The following is a 23,871-nucleotide window of genomic DNA, read 5'->3' on the forward strand; positions in this document are numbered from 1 at the left end:
TAGCCCCAACACATGTACCCCCACCCCCTCACCCACCCCCATTGACGGACACCTGCCAGCAGGCCCCGACTCATGTCCCCTCTCCCCCCCATTGACGGGCACCTGCCAGCAGGCCCCGACTCATGTCCACCTAAAGCCCCCATTGACAGGCACCTGCCAGCAGGCCCCGACTGATGTCCCCCACTCCCCCATTGATGGGCACCTGCCAGCAGGCCCGGACTCATGTCCCCCAACCACCCCCCATTGACGGTCACCTGCCAGCAGGCCCCGACTCAAAACCAATGATAGTACACAACAATCATGAAGTTAAAATAAGTATATTAAAAAACATAATGAAATAACATCATGAAAATCAAACTTGCAAATTAATAAATAATGAAAGCTATTACCAAAAAAAAAGATAATCCAATGAAACACAAAAATTCTGCATGGAAAAAGAAAAGTGATCCACGCCAATGTCAAAATGAATTAAATAATCAAAAAAAAAGAAAACCATTGATCCATGGGAATTGTGAAAAGAAGAAAGTATGTACAAGTCTTGAACTATATACAATCCAAGTCCAAAGGGTCCATGATCCCAAAACAAAATGAAACCTATAAAAAAGTCCTATAAATAAAAAAATGATATACATGAAGTGGAGCAAAGTCCATGAACTCCAAAAAAAAAAATAAAAAACAAAGGAAACCTAAGCCTAAAGAACGATGTACAGAGGCCGCAAGCAAGTCCTATGGCTCACTTGTTGATGTTACGGGCCAGGGCATCATCGAACTCCACGTCGATGTTCCGGAGGTGGGCCTCTTCCCTGGCCTCGCAGGGATGCAGCCATGGCCTCCTCCAACTCCCTGCGAGTTGCCTCGAGGCACTCAGCCCGCCTCAATGCCCTGTGCATGGAGTTCTCCACCCTGACCATAGTGAGCTGTCCCTCCACCGCCCACCGCCACTCCGCATCTATCGACTGGCCCAACCGCTGCCACACAGAAGACACTCCCAATCCAGGGTCCTCCTGCCCTCCGGCCGATGCCTGCCCCTGTGATGTTGATGGCCCCGAGCCATCATCGCTCCCACCTTGAGCCTGCCGCTGCCATGCATGTGCCCTACCTTTCGATGCCTGCACGTCCTCCTCTTGCTGGGGTCCAGTTGTTTGGGTGGCCACCCCTGCTGGACCTCCGACTCCCGACTGTGGCAGGGATGTGACCTCCACCAGCCTGTCTGTTGGGTCAGGGGCAGCTCCACAGGGTGCCCAGGTGATACTCGGGCAGGAAGATGGCACGGAGGACATCTGGCGCATAGGGGGTTCAGTTGAGGCGGGGGTCCGTAGAAGATCCAGCACGGAGAAACCCAGCATCGGTGACCTGTACTAGTAGGCCGATACGGTCAATGAGGTATTCCAAATGACGTACATTCTCCTCACGAAAACTCTGCACAGCATCCCGAATACCACATTGACGCAACGCCACCCCAGCTACGACAGGCTCAATCCAGTCACAGATTGCCACATCCGCAGGGAGAGGAAGGCCAGTTGTTGTTCACGCATCCCCTCCCTGAAAACGGATCTGGACGAAGGCATCCCTGCTTGTGCGGGATGATGCAGTACACAGGATCGGGGACAGGATTACACACAGGCACCTCCGAGGTGGCCTCTGCTGTCTCCTGTCCTGCCCCTGGACTGCACCACAAGCACCAGTCTAATCCCCCCTCCAGGCCCCGTGCGTGGGCCTTCCATGGCCTCCTCCTCAACCGAAACCCCCACCAACCTGGATGACTCTGTGCCATCTTCCTCCATAGGCCCCTGTGTGGGCTCAGCTGCCCCTACTGCTGCCGAGGAGTCCACCTCCAACCTCTGCCTCTTGGACCTCCCCGCCGGCAGCTGCGGGTGTGGACGTGACACCAGACTCCTCACTCCCGGAAGAGATGACTAAGTGGGAGGAGAGCTGGGCCTTGCGTCTCTGGCTGGCGATGTGATCCCTGCCGCTGTGCTTCACAGCACCGTCTCTGCCCTCTTCATCAGTCGACGCTGCAGACAGGGAGATATAGAACACAGGCATCAGGGCACTGTACAATGGTCGGATACACACATGACAGTTGCACATGATTGGCAGTGTCAAACTTCAGAGATGGCATCACACTCCCCAACACTCATATCAATTGAACCCACACACATGCCCAAATTAACAGGAATCGTGCAGCAAGCAGCAGCATCCATACACACACAACAGCATGAACTTTCAAAGGTTGGCATGATGTCACAAGCAACATGGGGAGTGCCAAACACATGCACACACGCCAACAGACAGACGTGCATCTGTACATCTCCACCACCTGTCACGGTGCAATCATCGGCAACTATGTTACATCTGCCAATCAGGTTCCTGCATGTCTGTGTCACATGCATCCATGGCGTTTCACAGTCGCACACATGTCAAACACACGCACATGTATGACGTGCACGTACATGAAGGTGGAACCAGCATCCATGTGTCACACCCCAACCATGCCATAGTACATACACAGAAATACTAACATGTGTGCATCTCCACATGCAGTTGTGCATCATGCTTTGGAACACATACACCATTGATGTGCATCACACGTGACAGGACTCACATACAGCACAGTCATGTCCCTGCACATACACATCCATACATGGCCCTTTTCAGACATATGTCCAAGCTGCACACTCCTGGCACACCTCAACATGTACTGCGTCCAATAAGTACGCATGGACACTTACTGCTCGACTCCGAACCGGTCTCCCTCTCGAGGACCTGGCGGTGAAGCGCTGGGTTAATGCGTTCCAGGACCCTCATGTCGTTGGTGGTAAGGTGGACCCGGCGCCTCACTGCACCCGCTGCTTCCAAGAGGCGCATGGGCCTTCCTGAGGGTCCTGGACCTGAAGTTCTCCCAGCGCTTAAGGATGAGTTGTATGTCACGGGTTGCCACCCCCTCCGCATTGATGGCAACCACGATGTCCAGCCAGATCCTCTCCCTTCCATCCTTGTCGGTGCGTCTTCTTCCGTAGAGGGCATCATAATGCACCAGGACTTGCTCCACCAGGATGCCAACCTCTCTTGCTGTGAATCTGGCAGCCCTCTGCCTCTCTGGCTGGGGGTTGCCAGTGATGTCTGATGGTGTTTCCCCCGACATGGCAACCCCCGAGGCAGGTGTGGATGGGCAACTGGGTCCTGGTGCTGGGCTGTGGAGCGATGGAACTTCAGACGGGAGTCTTCTGTTCCAGCAGGGGTGGTCACAGCAACTGGACTCCTGCAGATGGTTGACGTGCAGCCACCAAATAGCAGGGCATGTGGCCAGCAGGCAGGCAGCAGCAGATGGCTGATGGGAGTCTGCTCAGGGCTCTGGGGGGCTGGAAAATGGCCTTCTGGGCAGGAGCGTTGCCAGCTTCATACGGATTGATTTGGCAGGTGAAAAAACAGCATGTCAGCGTGTAATTTGAGGAAAGGCCCTTAGCGCGTAAGCGCGTATGTGACGCGCATGCGTTTGCCTCAGAACGGGTGCATCCGCACGTGCAAAAAAATCACGTCCAGTTGTGAATGCGTGTAATTCGAGGAAAGGCCCCTAGTGCGCAAGCGCGTATGTGACGTAACACGCGCCGGCGTTTCCCTCAGCATGGGTGCATCTGCATGTGCAAAAAATCACGTCCGCATGTGAATGCTTGTAATTCGAGGAAAGGGCCTTAGCGTGTAAGTGACGTTAGGCGCGCAGGTGTTCCCTTCAGCACGGGTTAAAGGTCAGCGTGGGCCAGCAGACCATTACGTGCTGTTCACGGAGACCGAGGCGTGTGTTTACTCTGGAATCACACGCGATTACTTCACAGAGTCTGAAGTCCTTACCTCTTCTTTTAGTGGGGTGTTGCCTACACGCACAAGCGTGTGTGTTTTTGATTTTTTTTTACGCAAGGCAGACAGTGAGTCACGTACGCTATTTTTCCCACTGTGGTTCCCCCTGTGCATGCATACCGTTTTCGAGGTCATAGTAACCCGTGTATTCCATGTGTACGTGTTTTTTGTGTCCCTGGGTACCACACCGTACTGCTGTAGGTAAAATCCACGCACGTGGGCTACCAGGGTCGCATGCACATTTTTTCTTTATTTTCAATTTCTTTTTCTTATATTTTGTCAATTTTTCCTTTTTTTTCCCTTTTTTTTTTTTGGGTGCCTGAGCGTTGCGTGACCTGTCATTTTTCGCCAGGGGTCACAGACAGCCTTGCAGGAGCGCTGGGGTACCTAATCCATCCAGTACCCTGCCCCCTTCTAGCCAATTGCCCAGGACAATTGTTGAGTGAACCTCCCATAGCCTATTTTCCATCTGTGCCAGGGTTGGGAGGTCACCAAAGGCTAAGGGCGGCAAAGCTGGGCGTCCTCCCAGGGCTGGGCGTTGTCGGACACGTGGGCGCGGAGACCAGGGAGGATGGGGAGTCCAGGGTGGGTACAGGGGGGGAAGAGGCAGGGGTGCCCCTCTGGTGCAGGATGCCCAGCCACATGCTGGTACAGACATGCCGCGCCCCCTGTGGCTCCTGGTGATGCAGTTGTTGCATCACAACCTGGCGCCCATATCACCCAACAGCAATATACATCTGCTGTCACGGGCCCACCGGTGGTGGTAGCTGCAGGTGCAGTTGTGGGCTCTGCGTCAGGCAGCACATGTTGCGTTGCGCGACGAGGATTCCGAGGACGATTTCCATCTTGTCCGGAGGTTGGGGTCATGTGTGTCCACTGTAGCTGTGACTGTGGCACACGTATCTGGGACAGTTATAACATCTGCTGCCCCAAGCAGCCGGGTGGTGGTAACTGCATGTGCAGATGCAGCCAACACCACTCTGGCAGTGAGTCAGACCTTCCGTCCTCATACCAACACCCACTGCCTTGGTCCAGTCCACCAGCACCACTGCTCCCACTGATCAGGAACACTTTGCCCACTCAGGGCAGTACCACCAGTCAAAAGGATGAAGCGTGCTCCTGCACAAGAGGCTGGAACCCCAGACACAGCTCCGGCCTCCGGCACGTCAAGGAAGAAGCCTTTCTGCAAACAGGAACTGGACTTCCTTGTGGACTACGTGTCGGAACACCAAAACAATATGCTTGTGGGCCCACAGTGCCATACAACGCATCACCAGCGTTGGGTCCACTGGCAGCATGTTGCAGATGGTGTGACAGCCATGGGATTCCAGGTGCGCAAGGCTCAGGACTGCTGCAAGCGTTGGAATGACCTCCGACGCTGTGCAAAACAAAAGCGTGCCTCCAATTATTCCATGTCTCTTTTGACTGGTGGTGGGCCACCACCAGAGGAGGATGCACTCACTCAGCATGAGGCGATCGCTTCAGAGTTCATCCCAGAAGAACAAATCCATGGAGTGGGAGAGAGGATGGATTATTATGCATCATCTGGTGAGTATTGATGCGTGTGACTCAATGGCATGTGTGTTTGGCATGTGTGTCCGTCCCAGCTACAACTTGGCTCCTTCCTTTCTTCAATCTCCCTCTCTACCTGTGGTGTACAGCAGGGGTCTGACCTCTCGACCTGACTATACAAACAGCACCTGGCAGCTCTCACCTACTGCATTTTCATTTTCTGCTACCACTTCCAGTGCTTTACTTATGACAACTAACTCATTTCCAGGCTGCCCTTGGGCAACTCTTCTCCCTCCCTTCTTTCCAATAGCCTCATTGCCATTTGCAATTGGTGTACTGCAAACAATCTCTGTCTAAATGCCAGCAAGACTGTCATCCTCCTCATCGGTACACCTTCACCATCCGTTTCCCCTCACTCTCTGCCCTGGCCCTCCTCTTACCTCCACCTGCAAGGTCAACAACCTCAAGGTCAGCTTTGACAACACATTCCTTTGCCACACACATTTCTGAAGTATTAACTTCTTCACATCCTCAGGAGTACTGTGCCTTCCCTATCATTCAACTACATGCTCATATTCTCACAGGCTAGGTTTTACTCAAGGTTGGAGTACTGTGACAGGCTCTTCAAATATTCCACCTGCCTCCACAATCCACCCTCTACCACTAATCCAGTGCAGGACTGCAGGACTTGTCCATGGCCTCATGCCCTTGGATCCTACCTTTCCAGCTCTGTAATCCCTTCATTGCCTACCAGTTGATGCAAGGATGATACTTCAGACCCTCTGCATTGTGCACAATGGTTTCTATGGGACTGGGTGCGAAATAGCTGCAACAATCCCTTTGCAAAATCCTCCCCTCTTGAGTCCTTTGCTCCTCCACCTCACACTCCCTCCAGGTCAGTTGTTAATTAAATAGATTAGCTGGGGGCAGATCTGTGTGTATGGCTGGGTACTCCCTTTGGAACAGCCAACTGGGCATGTTGAAACTTGAGGAGAAACATCTCTGCTTCCGGTAGCAACTCTAGACCTTCCTATTTGCTTCTGCATTAGCCCCTCTTCTCCCCAGCTGAACAGTTTCCTCTGTCGACACTGTGCCCCTGCACACACTCTGTCCTTCGGGCCCAGGTACCTGCTCACCCTGCCTCTCTGCTGCACTGCCTCCATGCCTCCAATTGCAATGGGTCCTGTGCGTGTACCCATACAGTCCCCCATTTTCTTCTGCACTCATCAGATTTGCCCTAGCCAAATTATCTTGAACTTGCTAAATTGCTGGCTGCACTGCCACCATTCTATCATTGTACTACATTTTCCTTCTTTGGTCTCCTCTGTTTGGCACGTTCCCCTTCTCCCCCTTCCGGGGTCTTCAACCCTTTATCCCTTCTCCATGCATGTGTGTGTTCTCAATGTGACTGTGCTCAGTATGATAGTTGTTTTGAATTAATTTTCTCCCTTTTTCCACTCCCTTAGCTTGTTTACGCTCTGAGCCAGTGTTGTGCGAGTGCAATCTTGATGAGATGTCATATGTCATATACATCCTTTGCCCTTGGTGCATTGTGTCTCACTCTGACTGTGCTGATGGCAGTGGCTCCCCATGCACATGTGTGCACAATCATGTTACATGTGCATTCCATGTATGCCCCTAGGTGTCCTTGACCACCTGCTCATTGTAGTATGTGTCCAGGATGATCCAAGTGTCATCTCATTTGGACAGCCATGTCATGCTCACTGTAGGTCTGTGTGTCATCACGCACGACTTCAGGCTGTCCACATCTGTATCATGCACATGGCTCCCCCTGTTACAGGTCCGCTGCCTATTTTCAACTGGTGTTCTCTCATACATGCATGGGTGTACTATTGATGGTTCCTCATCTGTCCTCCATCATGTCCACTTCTCATCGGCTGTAGTGATATTTGTATGATGAAATGCAATAGATTCATGCCAACACTGTTTGCCAATGCACAGTTCTGTGGTGAACAATTTATTGCCATGCAGTGCCTCCGTGCTATTGCCCAGAGGGTGGGTGTTTCACGGAATCCATGCTACATGGTGCATGCCATTTGCACATGATGGCTGCAATTGCCCGTACTCTGCCGTCATGTTTGGAGATTGTCATCACTATGTACGTGTTGATGTTGGAATTTGAGGGGCTACACATGCACTGCACCACACACACCCACTCCTGTGCCAAGTTCAGCCCTTCAACTTGCAAACACAATGCTGCTGTGTGATGGTGACCTGACATGTATGTACCCATGTCCCCCCTTTCACTGTATATAAAGGCACTAGCGTAGGTGCCTCCCGTGACACATGTACTCTGCATAGTTGATGGTAGTTGAGTGCTGCACATGAACATGCATGTTACATGTATCATGGTGTGTTTGGTTTGATTACTAGCTACGGCTATTTGTGTCTTCCCACATGCTTATGCTAGGTGCCATCTCTTTGTTGCCATCTCTCATTTCTGCATTGGAGATGTGCCTGCTAGAGGTTGTGTGTGATGCAGGTGATGTGCAACATGCAATATATGTGTTTCCTTCACATTTTGCACACATCCTTTTTCGGCTTTTGGGATACCCTTGCATTGCAACACAACTGGATGCATGTTGGGGTTTGATTTGCCTGTGACATGGCTGTTTCATTATTTGGCTGTCAATGTTGTGAATTGTATGTGTGTGGTATGTGCTACTGACATGCGTGTCCTTCTTTATTTTCCTTATGTTGCAGTTGATGTTCGCACTGGCGGCAGAGGATGAAGATGTCATCCCAGACACGGTGGTCAGTTCACATGACCAACCAGGCACCGGTGGTGGTCGTGGGGTGGCATCCCACGAGAACCCACAGGTGCTCCAGGCCATCGTGTCCAGAGCTGACTCTGAGTCTTCTGATGTATCCTCTGATGTATCCTCTGACCACCATGTTGAGCCGGATCTGCATCATGATGTTTCATCGCCGGTAAGTGATCCTGTGTTGGATGATCTTCTGTCCATGACACCTGCAGTAGGGGGCCAGGCAGGGTTGGAATGTCCACCTGTGGTGGTTACGGGTGCATGGTCACACTCAACACCAGTTGGCTATGTCCCTGGGGCATCAGGTCGACAGAGGGATGCAGTCCTGCAGCCGCGGGTGGCACCAACCCATCAAGGACCACGGCTCCTTGGGCCCTGCATGTGTGGTGTCCGGCAACGCAGTGGCCGTGTACCACCGGGGTCAACTGAGTGGGAGGGTTCCATGATTGCCATAGCACAGCAACAGGGGGGAGCAGTTGAGATGATTGCTCAAGGTATGGAAAGTGTAGCCCATTCCATTCTCCCCTCTGTAAGGCAAATGGTGCTCCAGCAGCGGGCTACGCAGTCCACGTGCCGCTCACTCAGGCTGGGCATGGCGGCGTCTGACAGGGCGCGCCGGGCTGAAATGGTGGCTCTGCGTCAAGCACTTGATGCTCAAGCAGAGGCACACCGTGAGGCCCTGAGGGTGGAACACCAATCCCTCAGATCTACTCTGGCTGCACTCTGGATGGAGAGTAGGCGGGCAGAAGACAGGATGGTGCAGCTTGAAAGAACCATCTCAGCTGAACTCCTTGCAAGCCGGAAGTCACTCCGTTTGTCGTGTGAAGCCATGGAGGTAGAACTCTGTCTCACACATCAATCCTTGCAGGAGGAAGCACGTGTGACACGTGAGGTAATGAATGCTGACCTCAGTCTCATTGCCAGCCAAGTTCAGGCTTACCAGACCCGCATGCTTGCTGCCATTGAGGGGCAAGGCGCGGCTAGGCGTGGTGAGTCAACTGAGCCATGTCCACTTTCTGATTTCCATCCAGAGGGTGACGATGACAACCTATCTCCCACATAGGTCGGGCCATGCAGGCGCTGAGCCCAGTGATTTTTTTTATCTCAACATCTACACATGTGGGTGTTGAGGTGCACCTTGTACACCCCCCCCTTCCTGGGTGCCCCCGTAACCCCGGGTCATATATGGACATATTTTTCCCTGCAATTTTTTTTTTGTCCAGCAAAAATATTTTTTTTCATTCAAATTTTATATTTTCTGGTAAGTATGTTTTTTTTTCCTTCATTTTTTTTTAAAATGACTTTATTACTATTTTTTTATTACTTTATTTATTACTTTTTTTACACAAATTTCTATATTTTTTTATTTATTTTTTAATTAATCATTTTATTTTTTTATTTAAAATAATTTTTAGTTATTGCATTTTCTTTTGTCTATTGTGCATACATGTGACAGTGTGGTGCTTTGTGGCATTGGAAGGCATCCACTGTGTGTTCCAGCTGGGCCCATTCAGGCGTGTATGTGTTTTGCTTGGGGTCCTGACACATATGCTACTCCTGCTTCCCCTTTCCATGGGCTCGCAAGGATGGCTCGGTGTAACAGCATATCCTTTTTTAATTTTTTTATTGTTATTCTCATCAGTAAAACCTGACCTTTCAACAATTTTATACAAAATTTAAAATATCACATCAGCAAAAGAAAAAGTTACAAAATACATGTTTTTCTTTTTTTGTATTTACATGGACATTCAAAGTAAACTTAGTATCATTATTTGCAATTAAACACAGATAATAATAACCATAGTTGGTCAGGCATAATAACAGATGTTTTATTAAACAGATGTTTAAAATAAAATATTCGCACTGATGACAATTCAACACACTCCACTACCAGATGTTTCAATGTTTCTACCTCTTGGTTACAAAATCGACATATCTGATCATATATCTTCTTCCATCTATAATATTTCTCTTGTGGGCCATATATTTAATCTGAATTGCAAGAAATCTGCACAATGGTTTGGATTATGAGATTGCTTTAAATATTTTCCACATGGCCTTAAAGTTTAAGATCGAATGGATTCTGAATGAATTTCTGAGCGTTCATGCAGGAATTTCTTGTCTTGATCCAATTGGATCTCCACAATTTAAATGTGGCTCTATTTGGATTCTCAATTAGCAAGATCTCCGAAATATCTTCTCCCTTTAAAACATTTTTAGCATGATCATGCCAATTTTTTGCAAAGATATCTGCTAGCAATAAATGTCGGGATATAACTATAAGTAGCCCATTAGTGTTATCCTGCATGATACATTTTCTGTACAGTTGGCATACTTTCCATTTATATACTGCATAGAATGAAATTAGACCCATTTTGTGTCTAATAATCGGCATGGATTCTGAATTTGGTAACATAAGTGATTTTTTCCAGTAGGCATTTTCATATTTAGACCAGTAAGCAAAAGATTGACATTTTTTGGATTCTGACCCATATAAAATAGTGGGAATAAACTTTTGTTTATAGTATGTGATCAATGGGTCTATGGTGAATTTACAATATTTCGCTCGAATAGTTCGTACTTGTGATAGGGCAGTAAAATGTTTCAGTTGAAGATGATCTTCATATGGTTTATCAAACACATGATTATTTACACATATCCCTAGATAGACATATGAATTTACTACCTGGAGATCTCTCTTCTGCAACTGCTAATGACACGTTTTTTGTCCCTTTTTCACGCCAAATTGTATGATTTAAGTTTTCATGGTATTGATGCTGATGTAGTTTTTCTTAGCATAAGTATCTATAGTATTCAACATGGTGCGTAACCCTGCTGGTGTTTTGGATAAAAGCACCATGTCATCGGCATAAAGAAGCCAATTTATTGCTGTCCCATATAGTTTTGGTGGATCGATAATCAACCCCTTAAAACTAGACCCAATGTCTAGAAGGAAGAAATTAAACAGGGCAGAGGCTAGCAAACAGCCCTGTTTCAACCCTCGAGTGGTCTCTAGAGGGTCGGACAGTAGGCCATCATTACTCAGACGAATTTGAATTGAGGTGTTCAAATGTAATTCAAGGATCCATTTTAATATGCACCAAGGACATGCCAGATCCATCAGTTTCTTAAATAATTGTTCCCTAGGAACAAGGTCAAAAGCTGAACTAAAATCTACAAATGCAGCGTATATGGGTTGTTTACACTGTTTCCCTTGGTGGATGATAGCATTCAAGGTGATTAGGTTGATGGCTGCACCTAAACCAGGTACAAACCCTGTCTGAAAGGGATCTCTATAGCTCAATTTATTTAGCCATTTATTAAACGCGCCCAGAATCATACGAGAGAAGATTTTCCCCAGGCAGTCTAACAAAGCAATTGGTCTATAGGAAGCAGGGTTTGCCCAGTCTCCTTTCTTAAATATAGGGAGAATGATCGATGTCTTCCAGTTCAAGGGAATACGCCCTGTTACCATAATGTTCTTAAATATAAAATGTAATATATCGGTCCATAAGTCTATATTTTGTTTTAATATAGCGTTATAAAGCTCGTCTGGCCCAGTGGCTCTGGAGATGCTCAACTTTGATATGAAAAAATGTATATCATCCCGATCAAAGTTCACATTATGATCAGCAGCAATTCTATCCCAATCGAAAGAAATATTCAAGAACGGCGTAGCATATACATTACCAAAGAATGTTCTCCATTGTTGTTCACAAATAGAATTTATTTGCATCGCTGGTTGATTTTTGGTCAAGGTGTTATTTAGTAATGCCCATATACCCCCAGATGATTTCAGGATAATCTGTCTCATCATATCCTCTCCATCATATTGATATTGAGAGGCACCACGTCCTCTTAACCATATTTTGTATGTGCTTTTTAATTGTTTTATCTGCTCAAGGTTAGCTGCAAGAGTAGATCTGGGCACATTAGATAACATCCTTATATGTTTCCTTAGTTCACTCTTTTTACATTTGACCTCTAGGTCAAAGGCATGAAGGTGGCTTTGATAATTTCGTTTAGGGTTCACCCTCTGTGTAGAAAATAACTGCATAGCATGAACATAACATCCACTATCACAATCATTATCATCAGAGTATAAATCACATAGAACATTTTTATACCGACATAGTTTCAATTTAGACCATTTTACATGATTGTCAGTGTTATTGACCTGCAAATTAGACATGCTAGTTTTAAAAGTCTGTTTCTGTTTCTTTGTTGTAGTCCATTCACATGTGAGACAAAGTTGACTATGGTCACTCAAAATTGTTGGCTTAACAGAAAATGTTGATATTTTACTCAGAAGGTGATCGTTCACATAAATGTAGTCCAAAATTGCATGACTACCATCATTATGCCAGGTGGCCTTAGGGGGAACATCTTGTATTGAACCATTCACCATAATGAAATTTCGGTCAGCCATTATTGATGACCAACGATGTTCATCCAAAGTACATCCATATTTTTTTGTAGCCAATAGATGTAAATGTAGATGTTCCATTATGAAGGTGTTAATAGCTGTTCAAGAATCATGGATAGATGGTCAAAAAATGCTTTTGGAGAGAGATGTTTTTTTCCCCAATAAATATTAACAATGGCACTAAAACTTTGACCATACTGGATCTTGACATATCGAAAGCAGTGGGAGGGAGATCTATGCCAAATGACTTCCAAATTTGTATCCTTACGAAAAGGCCATCAACAAGCCAGCCATTGGACGTCCCTTCAGCGGCTCAATTGCAGGCACCACATAGATATTATATTCTCTCCTGGAACACTAGAATGTCATATTGGAGGAGCTCCTTACACTTATTATTGATGAAGTGTTTGTGTCCTCTTGTGTTCCAGGAGACTAGGCTGATGGTTTCAAACGTCTGGGATTGTTATGATCTCATATTACATGTTTGATTTGCCCACACATTTTGTGTGCTTCTAACCACTGACGACATGGAGGGTGTATTATCACCGTATATTCTCGCTTTTGGGCAATCAGAAATTATATGTTTCATATCATGGGTAGTCACATCTTGTGTCAGTATAAAACCCAAATTGTAGAATGCAGTTCGTGCTAACCACAAGGTATTTAAAACAGCCCTTGATTGGATAAACAAACGTGCTGCCGTTAGATCTGTATTATTAACAAATTCCACTAAGCTGATATCAGCTGATGTCAAATCTTCAAGTGCGGTGATTTCTGCACAAATATTCAAGAAGCTTGAAGGTCGTAGGTGGCAAACGGATACCCACGACATTTAATAAGTAGACGATGATGGTTTTTAAATTGGGCTTCCCCAATATGTCTGGATGCCATGTGACCAGATTCATTCTGTTGAGTTTTAGCCGGCCTGCTATTTGATATAAACCCTGGGCCCCCATGATTTGAAGGCTCTTAAGCTATCATTGTCTGGAGCATTCTTGGGCCTTTCAGTAATAGCTCGATAATAGGTATGTCATTGTAGGAGGCCTGTTTGGGTTGATCAGAATTGTTTGGCATCGTCTGATTGGGTCGCCCAATGGCCTGCTTAAGACCTTCATTTTCCCTGGTGTATTTTTCAAATGAAACCCGTATTTCATCACGCAGGTCTTATAACATACCATCAGAATTTCCTGACTCACTTCCATGTACCACTTACACTACAGGAATAACTACATTCGGTTTTGTTATTTGGATCTCACTGACAGGTGCTATGGTGGACTGCATGAGGGCATCATTTTCCTTGGTGTATTTTTCAAATGAGGCCCGTATTTCATCACGCAAGTCCTGTATCATGCCAACAGTATTTCTTGATTCATTTTCATACAAAGCTTTTGCTTTAGGAGAAACCACATTAGAACCTATTGCCTGCATCTTACTGGCAAAAGCTAAGTTTTGTGATTTCTCTACGATCTTTAATTGTATAGGGTTGACTACATTTGAGACATTTTCACTTCCACTTAGTGTGGCCTGGGAAGAAGATGCCACAATTGCAAGTAGATCATCAAGTGGTTAAATTGAGGTTCAATTTCCTTTTTTTCTTGGCAGAAATGACAAGCCTCACTGCTTTTTTAGCTTTAATCACAGTGTTCCCATTAGAAGTTATACTACGTTTTGTACAGTCTATATCTTGTTCAATGGCCCGTGAGGGCACCGAAGACTGAACTTTTAAGTTAGTAAACATCGGCGCAAAAGATAAACTTTCACCTTCGGAATAACTTCGGTCAGGATAGCAATGTCTGGCTCGAGACTTACTTGAGGAGTAGCTACTTTCGCAAATGTCAAATTTTTTACAGAGTTTTTTGACATCTCTACTATCACATGTGAATACTGTAGTGGACTTGTCTGGCTACATTGGCTTACAAAGTTGGATGTGCATTTACTAGGTATTAAGGTTTGTACCTGCTGCTCTTTAATACATAATGAACATAACATATATATTTCTTTGATCTGTTTTGTCATTTTATTATCCAGTGATTCATACAACTTTTCTAAAGACAGAAGTTCCATGTTCATTGCACTCAAGGTGTTATTTAGTGCCGGCGCCTCAGGAAAGGAGAACCTGTTATCATTATACGGCGCCTGGCTATCACGTATAAAAAAGGATGATTATTATCAGGTTCATTAAATCTCGTTCGTCCGGGCGTTGGAGCTACAAATGAGAGGTTTGAGATACTAGATGTTGACTTTTCAAACAAAACTGGAGATTTGTATAATTCTAGGTTCTCTTTCTCCAGTGATGGATTATTTTCAGATGATTGTTCACTCTCTTTGCAATCTAATATTTGTTTGTATGATTTATCATCAAAATGGATCAGATCACCTGAGTTAGAACAAATATACATCACCTCTGGTATGTCTGATTCATGATGACTAGATACATTCATAAAGGCTAATGTTTCTTCATAAATATCGCCCACAGTTGATAGTTTTTCATACTCAGCTCGCAACAGGTGCTGAGCTTGAACGGAGCACATAGGAATGTTTGTGGGTGATTTAATAATTTGGGCGGTAGTAGGTATGTTATCAGTAGTGGTTACTTGAGAGATACATATTTCACCCGTTTTACATGCTAGGGCAATGGTTGTATCCGCCACTTCTCTCCCTGCTTTCTCAAGTTGCACACTAGGAGGACATAGTTCTGAATCAATCACCGTTTCAACTGAGACAATATTAGCAGCCATTTGTATTTCAGTTGGTACATTAGTATTAACTGTTTGCAGCGCTACGTCAGAGGACGTACTACATGCCAATTGTACGTTTGCATCTCTTTGTATGGAGAAAGGCATCATGTTTTCCAATATCACTGTGTCCATTTTACTAAACGTGCGAATATCCACATTTAAAGAACTCGTACGCTTTCTGTCTTTGTTATCTTTAAGCTTTTTAACAAAATGGGCTTTTTTAGATTGTAGGGGCAGAAGATTAAAAATATCTGTCCCATTCTCTGGCATACCCATTTTTAATGATTTTATTTGTCTTGACATGACCAACACTAAAAACGTGGGCGGGATTCTGCACTAAGCAAAAACAAAGAACAGAAATGGACATTTAACACCTGTCCTTGGCATAAAGCTGGCTTCAAAGAAGTCCAAGTCCAAGTCTTGAGCCTACCAAAGTCAGCCAATTGCAGATGATTCAACGTAGAAACGTTGTCACGTGGCAGGGAAGGAGGCTCCGGGACACCAGATGCAAGAGAGAGATCCCGAGCAGCGAGACAGCCAAACACTTTTGCCAAGCACTTCGGCCACGCGCGCCATCACAGCATCACAGCATATCACACATGGGCATTGGGCTTCTGTCATATCTGTGGCCAGCCTGCCACCCTACTTGTGTGTACATCCCTAGTGGGTATTCCGGATGGTTTCTCCAATGCATGTCTTCACTTCACAGTGGTGAGTATTATGTTGACTGTGCATTTCATCATGTTGCTTATGATAGTTGTTATGTATTGACTGTCTATGTTCAGGCACTTCCTGATGTAAGTGGTACCATGCACCCTTTGGCTGTGTACAACACACTGATGGTGGGAGGGGTCCATGTGCTGACAATGTTGCATTGGGACACTTTCCCCACAGTGATTTTGAGAAGGCTACACGCTGAGTTACCCATGTCACCACGCATTTCAACAACCACCCATTCCTTGCTTGCAACACTTTGGCCATTTTGCAGCCCTGGCTGGTGTTCTGTTGTTTCATTTGAGGTATGACCGCATTGCTCTTGATTTCATTGTCATGGTTGTGTCCTGGACCTGCTTCCCCCTCCCATTGGTTGCACTTGGCCCTTGTGACAATCCGGCCAACCAGGATGCTGGAGCCTGCCACCACTGCCATAAGCCCACAATGGAGGCCCTGTCTAGCCCTGTCCACCAGCCTTCTGGGTCACTTGATTGCCCCCCTGTATCCCCTGCCAGTCTCCCTCTGTCTCCCCATCTTCATTATCACATCCCTACACTTCTGCACCGTCTGGTTTCCCTCTGCCCCCTGTGTGTGCTTTCTTTCCCCATCTCCCACTTTATGCATTTTTACCTTGGCCCCCTCCTCCATTATCTCCTCCCTCTCCACCACCATTTACCTTCCTCCTTGTCCTCTGTCTGTCATTTTCCACCACTACCCCAGTTGCCATCAGCCTTGGTGATACGTAGCCGCTTGTTCTTTGCAGACATTTGCCCTTCTGCCCCCGTCCATCCACCCCCTACCTTCACCTTTTTTAGTATCATTTTGCCACTTACTTTTATCATTAGTCCCCCACCACTGATTACAGGTCAGCTGTTCCCCCATTCCCTTCTGCGTTTCTTCTCCCCGTCCCCAGCACTATCTTCATTCTTTGTCGACCTACTACAGTTTGTCTCTTGTTTTGTGACTCTCCTCACCTCTTCCCTCACTCCCCTCCTTATGTGACTCCTGCACTGTAAATATTGCCGGCAGGCATAGCAATGTTGATGCTAGTTTTGTTTTCCAACATTCATTCCCTATACTCTCCCTTATTGTTCCAGGCACTTGTAATATCTACTTCGATTTGATAGTTCATTTTCACATTGAGGACTGTTTGAAGGACCAGTAGGAATGTACTGTTCTTCTCCCTTGTCACCTCCCTCATTGATGCGCTTTGATGAACTTTTTGTGTAGGTCGTATTATGATTTTCTATGATTCAGTGATGAGTCACTGTCTGCCATTGTCGATGTGGGGTACTCTGTACAAGATATGTTCTGCTGGTCAATGGCTGATGCAATGTTGTGCTTTGTTTTGAGGTGTCAGGGGATGGGTGTGGTTTAACACACAGGTGGGTCCTTGAGTGCAATGTTCACATGTGCTGTGTACAGGACACTGGGACTCACCTCATATCACATGCATGTATTTGATGCATGCCCCCACTGACAAATACAATTAGGCAACGTCCCCCCACCCCCAACTACATTGACACCATGCACACACGGGCCCCCAGATTGCCTTCTCAGACATTTGTTCCGACAATCCATGTTCACTTCCAAGTCATTGATCGTGTACATGCATGACAGGGTACTATTTGGTTGAATGCCCTTTTTTTAAATGATGCTCAAGGGGTTTCCCCAATGCAATGCACACTCACATTGCTGTCCAGTGAGCAGTGTTTGAAATGCCAATTTTCAATTGTACAATGTGCATGGCAACAGGTATTCTGACTTTTGTTGCTTGCACCACTGGTGGCATGCATTTGTGCCGCCGTTTTCAGGGTGTGAGGTTTCGGTCAGTCATTTCTTCAGATTCCATGACAGGTGTAATTGTCTGGTGCCTATTTACATTTCTCACGTGGCACTTCATGACTATTGTGCCATGTGTTGTGCATATGGTTTGATGTTTTGCCGTTGCATGCCATGGTATGGTGTGGCAGACGGGGTTCAAGGGTGTTTGGAGGGTTTGGGTGGCATACCAGTATTTTCATGCCCTGTTTACCGGGGGGGGAGCACCTTGCATGCATTCCCTTTGGTCACATGGGATTGGTTTGTTTAAGTAGCTAGGGATGCACACAATGTGGCACTTCCGTGGAGACATTCTCAGGGTGGTAAGGTAGTGACAGTTAACTGTCCCTTTCTCATCATGGATTGTGACCTGTATGTGCCAGGCCTGTGTGCACTCTGCAGGGGTTGGAGTTTAGGTGAAAAATGTGGCCACAAGGTGGGTACGGGCTGCCTCGCCACATGCCCTTTCCCCTCCAATGCGCAGCGGCCGTGCGTGTGGTTGGGGATGTGGGGGCACAACCATGTCCACCGGTACGCCATGCTGTGTTGCAACGTTGTGCAGGACACATGCTGCCAATATGATCCTGCACACTACTGGGTGTGCATATGGTAGCTGTCCACCAGAGTGGTCAAGGGAGCGGAAGCGTGACTTGAGCACTCCGAATGTGCACTCCACTATGGCCCTGGTTGCAATATGGGTGGGAACGGGCTGCCTCGCCACATGCCCTTTCCCCTCCAATGCGCAGCGGCCGTGCGTGTGGTTGGGGATGTGGGGGCACCACCATGTCCACCGGTATGCCATGCCGTGTTGCAACGTTGTGCAGGACACATGCTGCCAATATGATCCTGCACACTACTGCGGATGCATATTATAACTGTCCACTAGAGTGGTCAAGGGAGCGGAAGCGTGACTTGAGCACTCCGAATGTGCACTCCACTATGGCCCTGGTTGCAATAAGGGCTGCGTTGTATCTTACCTGGGGTGGTGTGGCGAGGTTCCGTATTGGCGTCTTCATGTAGGTGCTCAGAGGGTAGGCACTGTCCCCTGGTAAGGTGATAATAGTTGTCATTAGTTGGGCTTGTGTATTTGTCTGTGTGTGACATGCATGCATGTGCACAGTCATTTGTACTCACCTAGGAGCCATGTGTCACCATGCTTCCCAGCTTCCAGGGCCCGGCTCAGGGCAGACATTCTGAATATGAAACTATCATGGGTGGACCCAGGATAGTTTGCATAGACAAAGATGATGATTCGCTAGGCATCGCATACCACCTGCACGTTGATGGAATGCCAGTGCTTGCGGTTTTGATAAATGTGCTCAGTAGCCCTAGGTGGACGCAGAGCCACATGGGTGCATTCTATGACACTGAGCACTTAAGGGAAGTCCAGGACCATGGCCTGCCTTTCTGCAGGTGTTCCGGGCATGTATATGTGCCTGCGGACTGAGGGGCACGCATTGATGATTGCCAACACCTGGTGTAGGCAGCATGACTGTGCGGGCTGTGAGACACCCCCCACTATGGCAGTTGTCCGCAGAAATGACCCGGTGGCCAAAAAATGCAGTACACTGAGCACCTTCTCCAAGGGGCTCAATGCTTGGGAGCACAGGGTGGGTGATGTGAGCTCATCCTCCCACTCCCTGACCAGCTCTCGGATGATATGAGGTGGAAACCTATGCCTGCCATAGACTTGGTCATCAGGCATCCCAAAAAGGCTTGTGCTGGGCGAACAAATGTGGGGCCTGTCTATTCTCCTCCTCCTGCGGTGTCCCACAATCACTGCTGCGAGGAACGGGACATTCATCGTAGCTGTATATGCCTGTTTGTTGTTTGCGTGCACTTTTATGCTGCGCGGGACCACTTCTGCCTGCTTTCGTGTGGCGGACATAATTGTGCGTGTGTGTGTGTTGTGACGTGCGCGGGTGTTCCCTATTCGATTCCATGAATACGTGTAGTTCGCGTGCGTGTGGGCGTTCCCTGTACTTCCCCAATTACGCCCTTATTTTCACGCGTTGTTCCCCATTGGGGATGTGGGGGCACAACCATGTCCACCGGTACACCGGCGTGTTCCGCCCCCTTTTTGGTGTGTGCGCTAACGTGTGCTTTCGCTGTGCGCTTTACGCACAGCGTTTAGGATATTGCAGTGACGTGTGCGCCAAGCGCGGATTTGGCACACATCCCGGGAAAAACACACACAGGGCCTTCCATGAATCACACGTGTGCGATTCGCACGTGTGCACCAGCTTTTTCACACTTGCGCCAACTTGCGCCACAAATTTCGGCGCACATTTATTCCATTAATTACCCCCTAAATGGAAGCAGGCGTTTTACCTGACAGATCGTATGTGCTGCCTCTGTCTCTATATATTTCTAATGTCAGTCATGTTCAGAATGTCCGTGGTGGATTATAGTAGCATTACATTTCTCAGTACTTGCTTGTGAAATGATTTTGACAGACATCTTTGGCGATAAATGTTCCAATGCCTTGTGCATACTTACATTCACACTCATAATGGAAGCAGCAACCTCCTTCAGTGAAGACCTGCTTTGGCAATAAGCCACTTTCACAGGTGATGTTTTCCACAGGTGGGCATGACACTGTGTCAATTCTAATTGTGCTGTCTTCGAGGCAAGTGGCACTTGCACAGTTGTCTATTTGCCATATTTCATTCATCTAAAATCAAAAATAGATGGTTATGTTCACAAGGATGCATCAGTCGCAATGTTACCACAAACAGTTTCTTCATTAAATAGTGATCATCAAATATCTTCCATGACATATCAGTCTGCCTCATTCGAGAACAGAAGAAATACTGCTGCTGGTAATTTTCTACTACAACAGATAGTAATGGTAATGGCCATGGCATTCTGTATTGCTGCCTGTGGTATTATAGCGGGTGCTGAAAATACCACTGATGAAACTGCATTTGTGCAACACCACTAATAATACTGGTGGTAAACATTTACCACCACTAGTAAAATATCACGCTTAAACTAATTACATTTCCGAAGTACCGGTATGGCCTCTGTGGAAATAAAATGTTCCTGTGATGACATGAGTGGCATGTTGCAAAACATATTGCAATTAAATAGATATACATGTGTAATCAATTGTTAAGACCAGCTCAGAGCTAGTTCGCGTTTTGTTTCGGCAGTAAATACCACCTATTAAGACATCTGGTTGGGTTGATGTAATACAATATTCACAACTAGGAGTGGAGGGGGTAGAGAGTGGATTGCCCCCCTGGCTCTCCATGGTCTGCCCCCATGCCTACTGCAGAGCTACCGCTCACTGAGCACCAGCTTTGATATTTCAACAAGCTCTGTGAATGGTGCACCAATATGTGTAGTGCATCATGACAATCACAGGTGTGCTTGGCAACCAAGTTGGCTTTACTGCACACATTGCGAAGGCTCACCCCAGGTAAACAAGCTCTTCCATGTTGAGCCAGCCCTGTGCACCTGCACTTATCCAGTGGCATGCCCCTGACCCCTGAATTGAAGACAGAAGATGGGAATGCCTAAGGTAAGTGTGTGTGTGTTTTGGGATTGTGACATCAGTTTATGTATGCTTGCATGCCTGTTTGAATGTAATGCAGTGTGTGTGTGTCTGTGTGTGTGTGTGTGTGTGTGTGTGTGTGTGAGACTGGTTAAGTGAGTCTGTATGTATGCGTGTATGTATGTAGTATGTTCGGACCAGAGCATGTCTGCACCTGTCTTGACATGGGTGTGCATGTGTGTGTCAGTGTGGATCTGTTTGTATGGTTGGTCACTGTGAATCCCTTTCTGAAACTGCTGGCATAGACAGGTTGTGTCAGCAGCTTTATGCATGTGCTTTACAGTCACCATTTCTGGCATTGATAGGTTATAGCAGCAGCATCATGCACTGTAATATAAACAGGGGTTAAAGGTTAAAACAGTGAAATCTGTTCCCCTCTACCCCGTTCCCTTTCATCCCCCTGCATTCCCCACCAACACCATACAGAGCATAAACACCACCCCAATTCAAACCCCATAAATGGGACCTGCCTTTCCCCCACTCCACCTAAAAATGTGTTTTACAATAGTACTATCAAGATACCTCCTAGTGTCCATGGGGCAGCAGATTCCTGTATGTGATTTAAAGTGACCATTACTGACATAGATAGATAGTGTCAGAAGCCTCATGCAAGCAAACAACACTGACCAATACTGGAATAGATATGCTGTGGCAGCAGCTTCATGCACGCAATTTACACTGATCATTATTGGCATTAACAGGTTGTTGCAGCAGCTTCATGCATGTTATTTAAAGTGACCATTACTGGTACAGATAGGTTGTGACAGAAGTCTCATGCATGCGATTTACACTGACGATTATTGCCATATATTGCTTATGGCAGCAGCTTCATAAATGTGATTTACACTGACCATTATTGGCATAAATATGTTGTGGCAGCTGCCTCATGTAAACGATTTACACCAAACAATGCTGGTATAGGTTGGTTGTGAATACAAAAATTGTGCTGCAACGTGCAGCATTTCAGAGCATTATTTTTTTTAAAAGAGTTACAGGGGGACATCCCCCATGACTACCCTTAATTCCTTTGGTCACTCATGCTAATTTATGGAAATATTTAGGCCACTCAACTCAAAATAGTCACCAGGCATGACTGGCCAGAAATCATTAAATGTACTGGATATTGTTCATGTTTCCGTAGAGAAACAATTGTACACAGTATGGCTTTCTATCCCATGTTCTCAAAATTCTCAAGGGGGCGAAGGGGTGTCTCTGAACCACCCTTAATTATTTTGGGCGTCTTCGCTACGTTCTGTTACTTATGCTAATTTAAGGATGGATATGGGACCATCTACTAAAAACATTCACCACCCTGTGAGGCCTCCAGCAATCATTTAGAATTGTGGTGCACCTTCAGGAGCTAACTGCCGCCCCCCCTCCCAGCACCAAAAGCTGCCTCTTCCACTATTTACAACCATAGGTAATTTTACAGGTGACTGTACATCAGCAGTAAAAAGCTGGAATGGATTTTAAGTAAATAACAATAGTGTACCACCAGATGTGATTACAATTCAATACTGATTGTGGCAGTACCATGCTTTCTGGAATGTTTTCGAAAACCGCTACTTACATTTGCGAAACATTTAAAATATTTGTTACCATTCTCCTTAGGAGACCCCTTTTGCAGGTGTTTGCTAACCCTCCTGCCAACGCTCACTTCCCCATCGAAATGCAGGCACTCATAAACTGATCTGAGTAGTGAGAAGAAGTATCAGGTGTGAAGGGACAGCTCAAACTAATCAGGCTGACGGAAGAGTATGTAAGAAATCAGAAACCTGTAGAGGCCTTCAAAAAGGAATGAACCAATATGAAGCCCGGAAATTCTCCAGAGAGGGAAGCACACTGAAGAGTCAGGTGACTGCTAAAAGGAGAGAGGTGCAGTGAAGAAAATGACACAAAGACAGCCACTGTTGGAGAATAGGTGGGACCGAGGAGTAATGTATGGAAAGCAGGGCATTTTGAGAAGAATTGTAGACAATGCTGATGGAGGGAATCCTGCTGGATGGAGAAATTATAAGTTACTCACCGTTGTGACTAACATAAGTATTAGTCCATAATCCCCTTTCCTCCATACTGCATGGGTGTCCCTTGCGAGAGATGGGAGACAGACTTTTTCACCAGAAAAAACCTTCTTCCCCTTTAAATTTAGGGCTGCACAGGGTGCAGCCCTATGAGCATGCGCTGGCCAGACTCCGCCCTCCGGCGCCACACCTCAATCCCCATAGACGCGTCAACAATAGATTTACCATTGCCTAATGACACCAGTATTATTAGGGGGAGGATGGTGGGACCTATGGAGGAAAGGGGACTATGGACTAAGAGTATGTTAGTCACTACAGTGAGTAACTTATAATTACTCTTACGTCCCGTCCCCTTTCCTCCATACTACATGGGCGATTACAACTGAGTGTAGCCCCCAGGGTGGAGAGGAGACCCTACTTAAGCAAACAGGTTCCTGAG

At 46.6% G+C, this 23,871-nt stretch overlaps 1 protein-coding gene across 1 annotated transcript in view; it reads right to left on the bottom strand.

Moving 5' to 3' along the window:
- Positions 1–23,871, bottom strand: part of LOC138503903 (mucin-5AC-like) — a 488,816-nt gene that overhangs the window by 168,658 nt on the left and 296,287 nt on the right. The window contains exon 51 of the mRNA XM_069623989.1: positions 20,352–20,526. Within this exon, the coding sequence (XP_069480090.1) occupies positions 20,352–20,526 (175 nt within the window). The remainder of the gene's footprint in view (positions 1–20,351; positions 20,527–23,871) is intronic.

This window comes from Ambystoma mexicanum, chromosome 11 (genome assembly GCF_040938575.1).
Source record: "Ambystoma mexicanum isolate Mex_15411 chromosome 11, UKY_AmexF1_1, whole genome shotgun sequence".
Lineage (NCBI taxonomy): Eukaryota > Metazoa > Chordata > Amphibia > Caudata > Ambystomatidae > Ambystoma > Ambystoma mexicanum.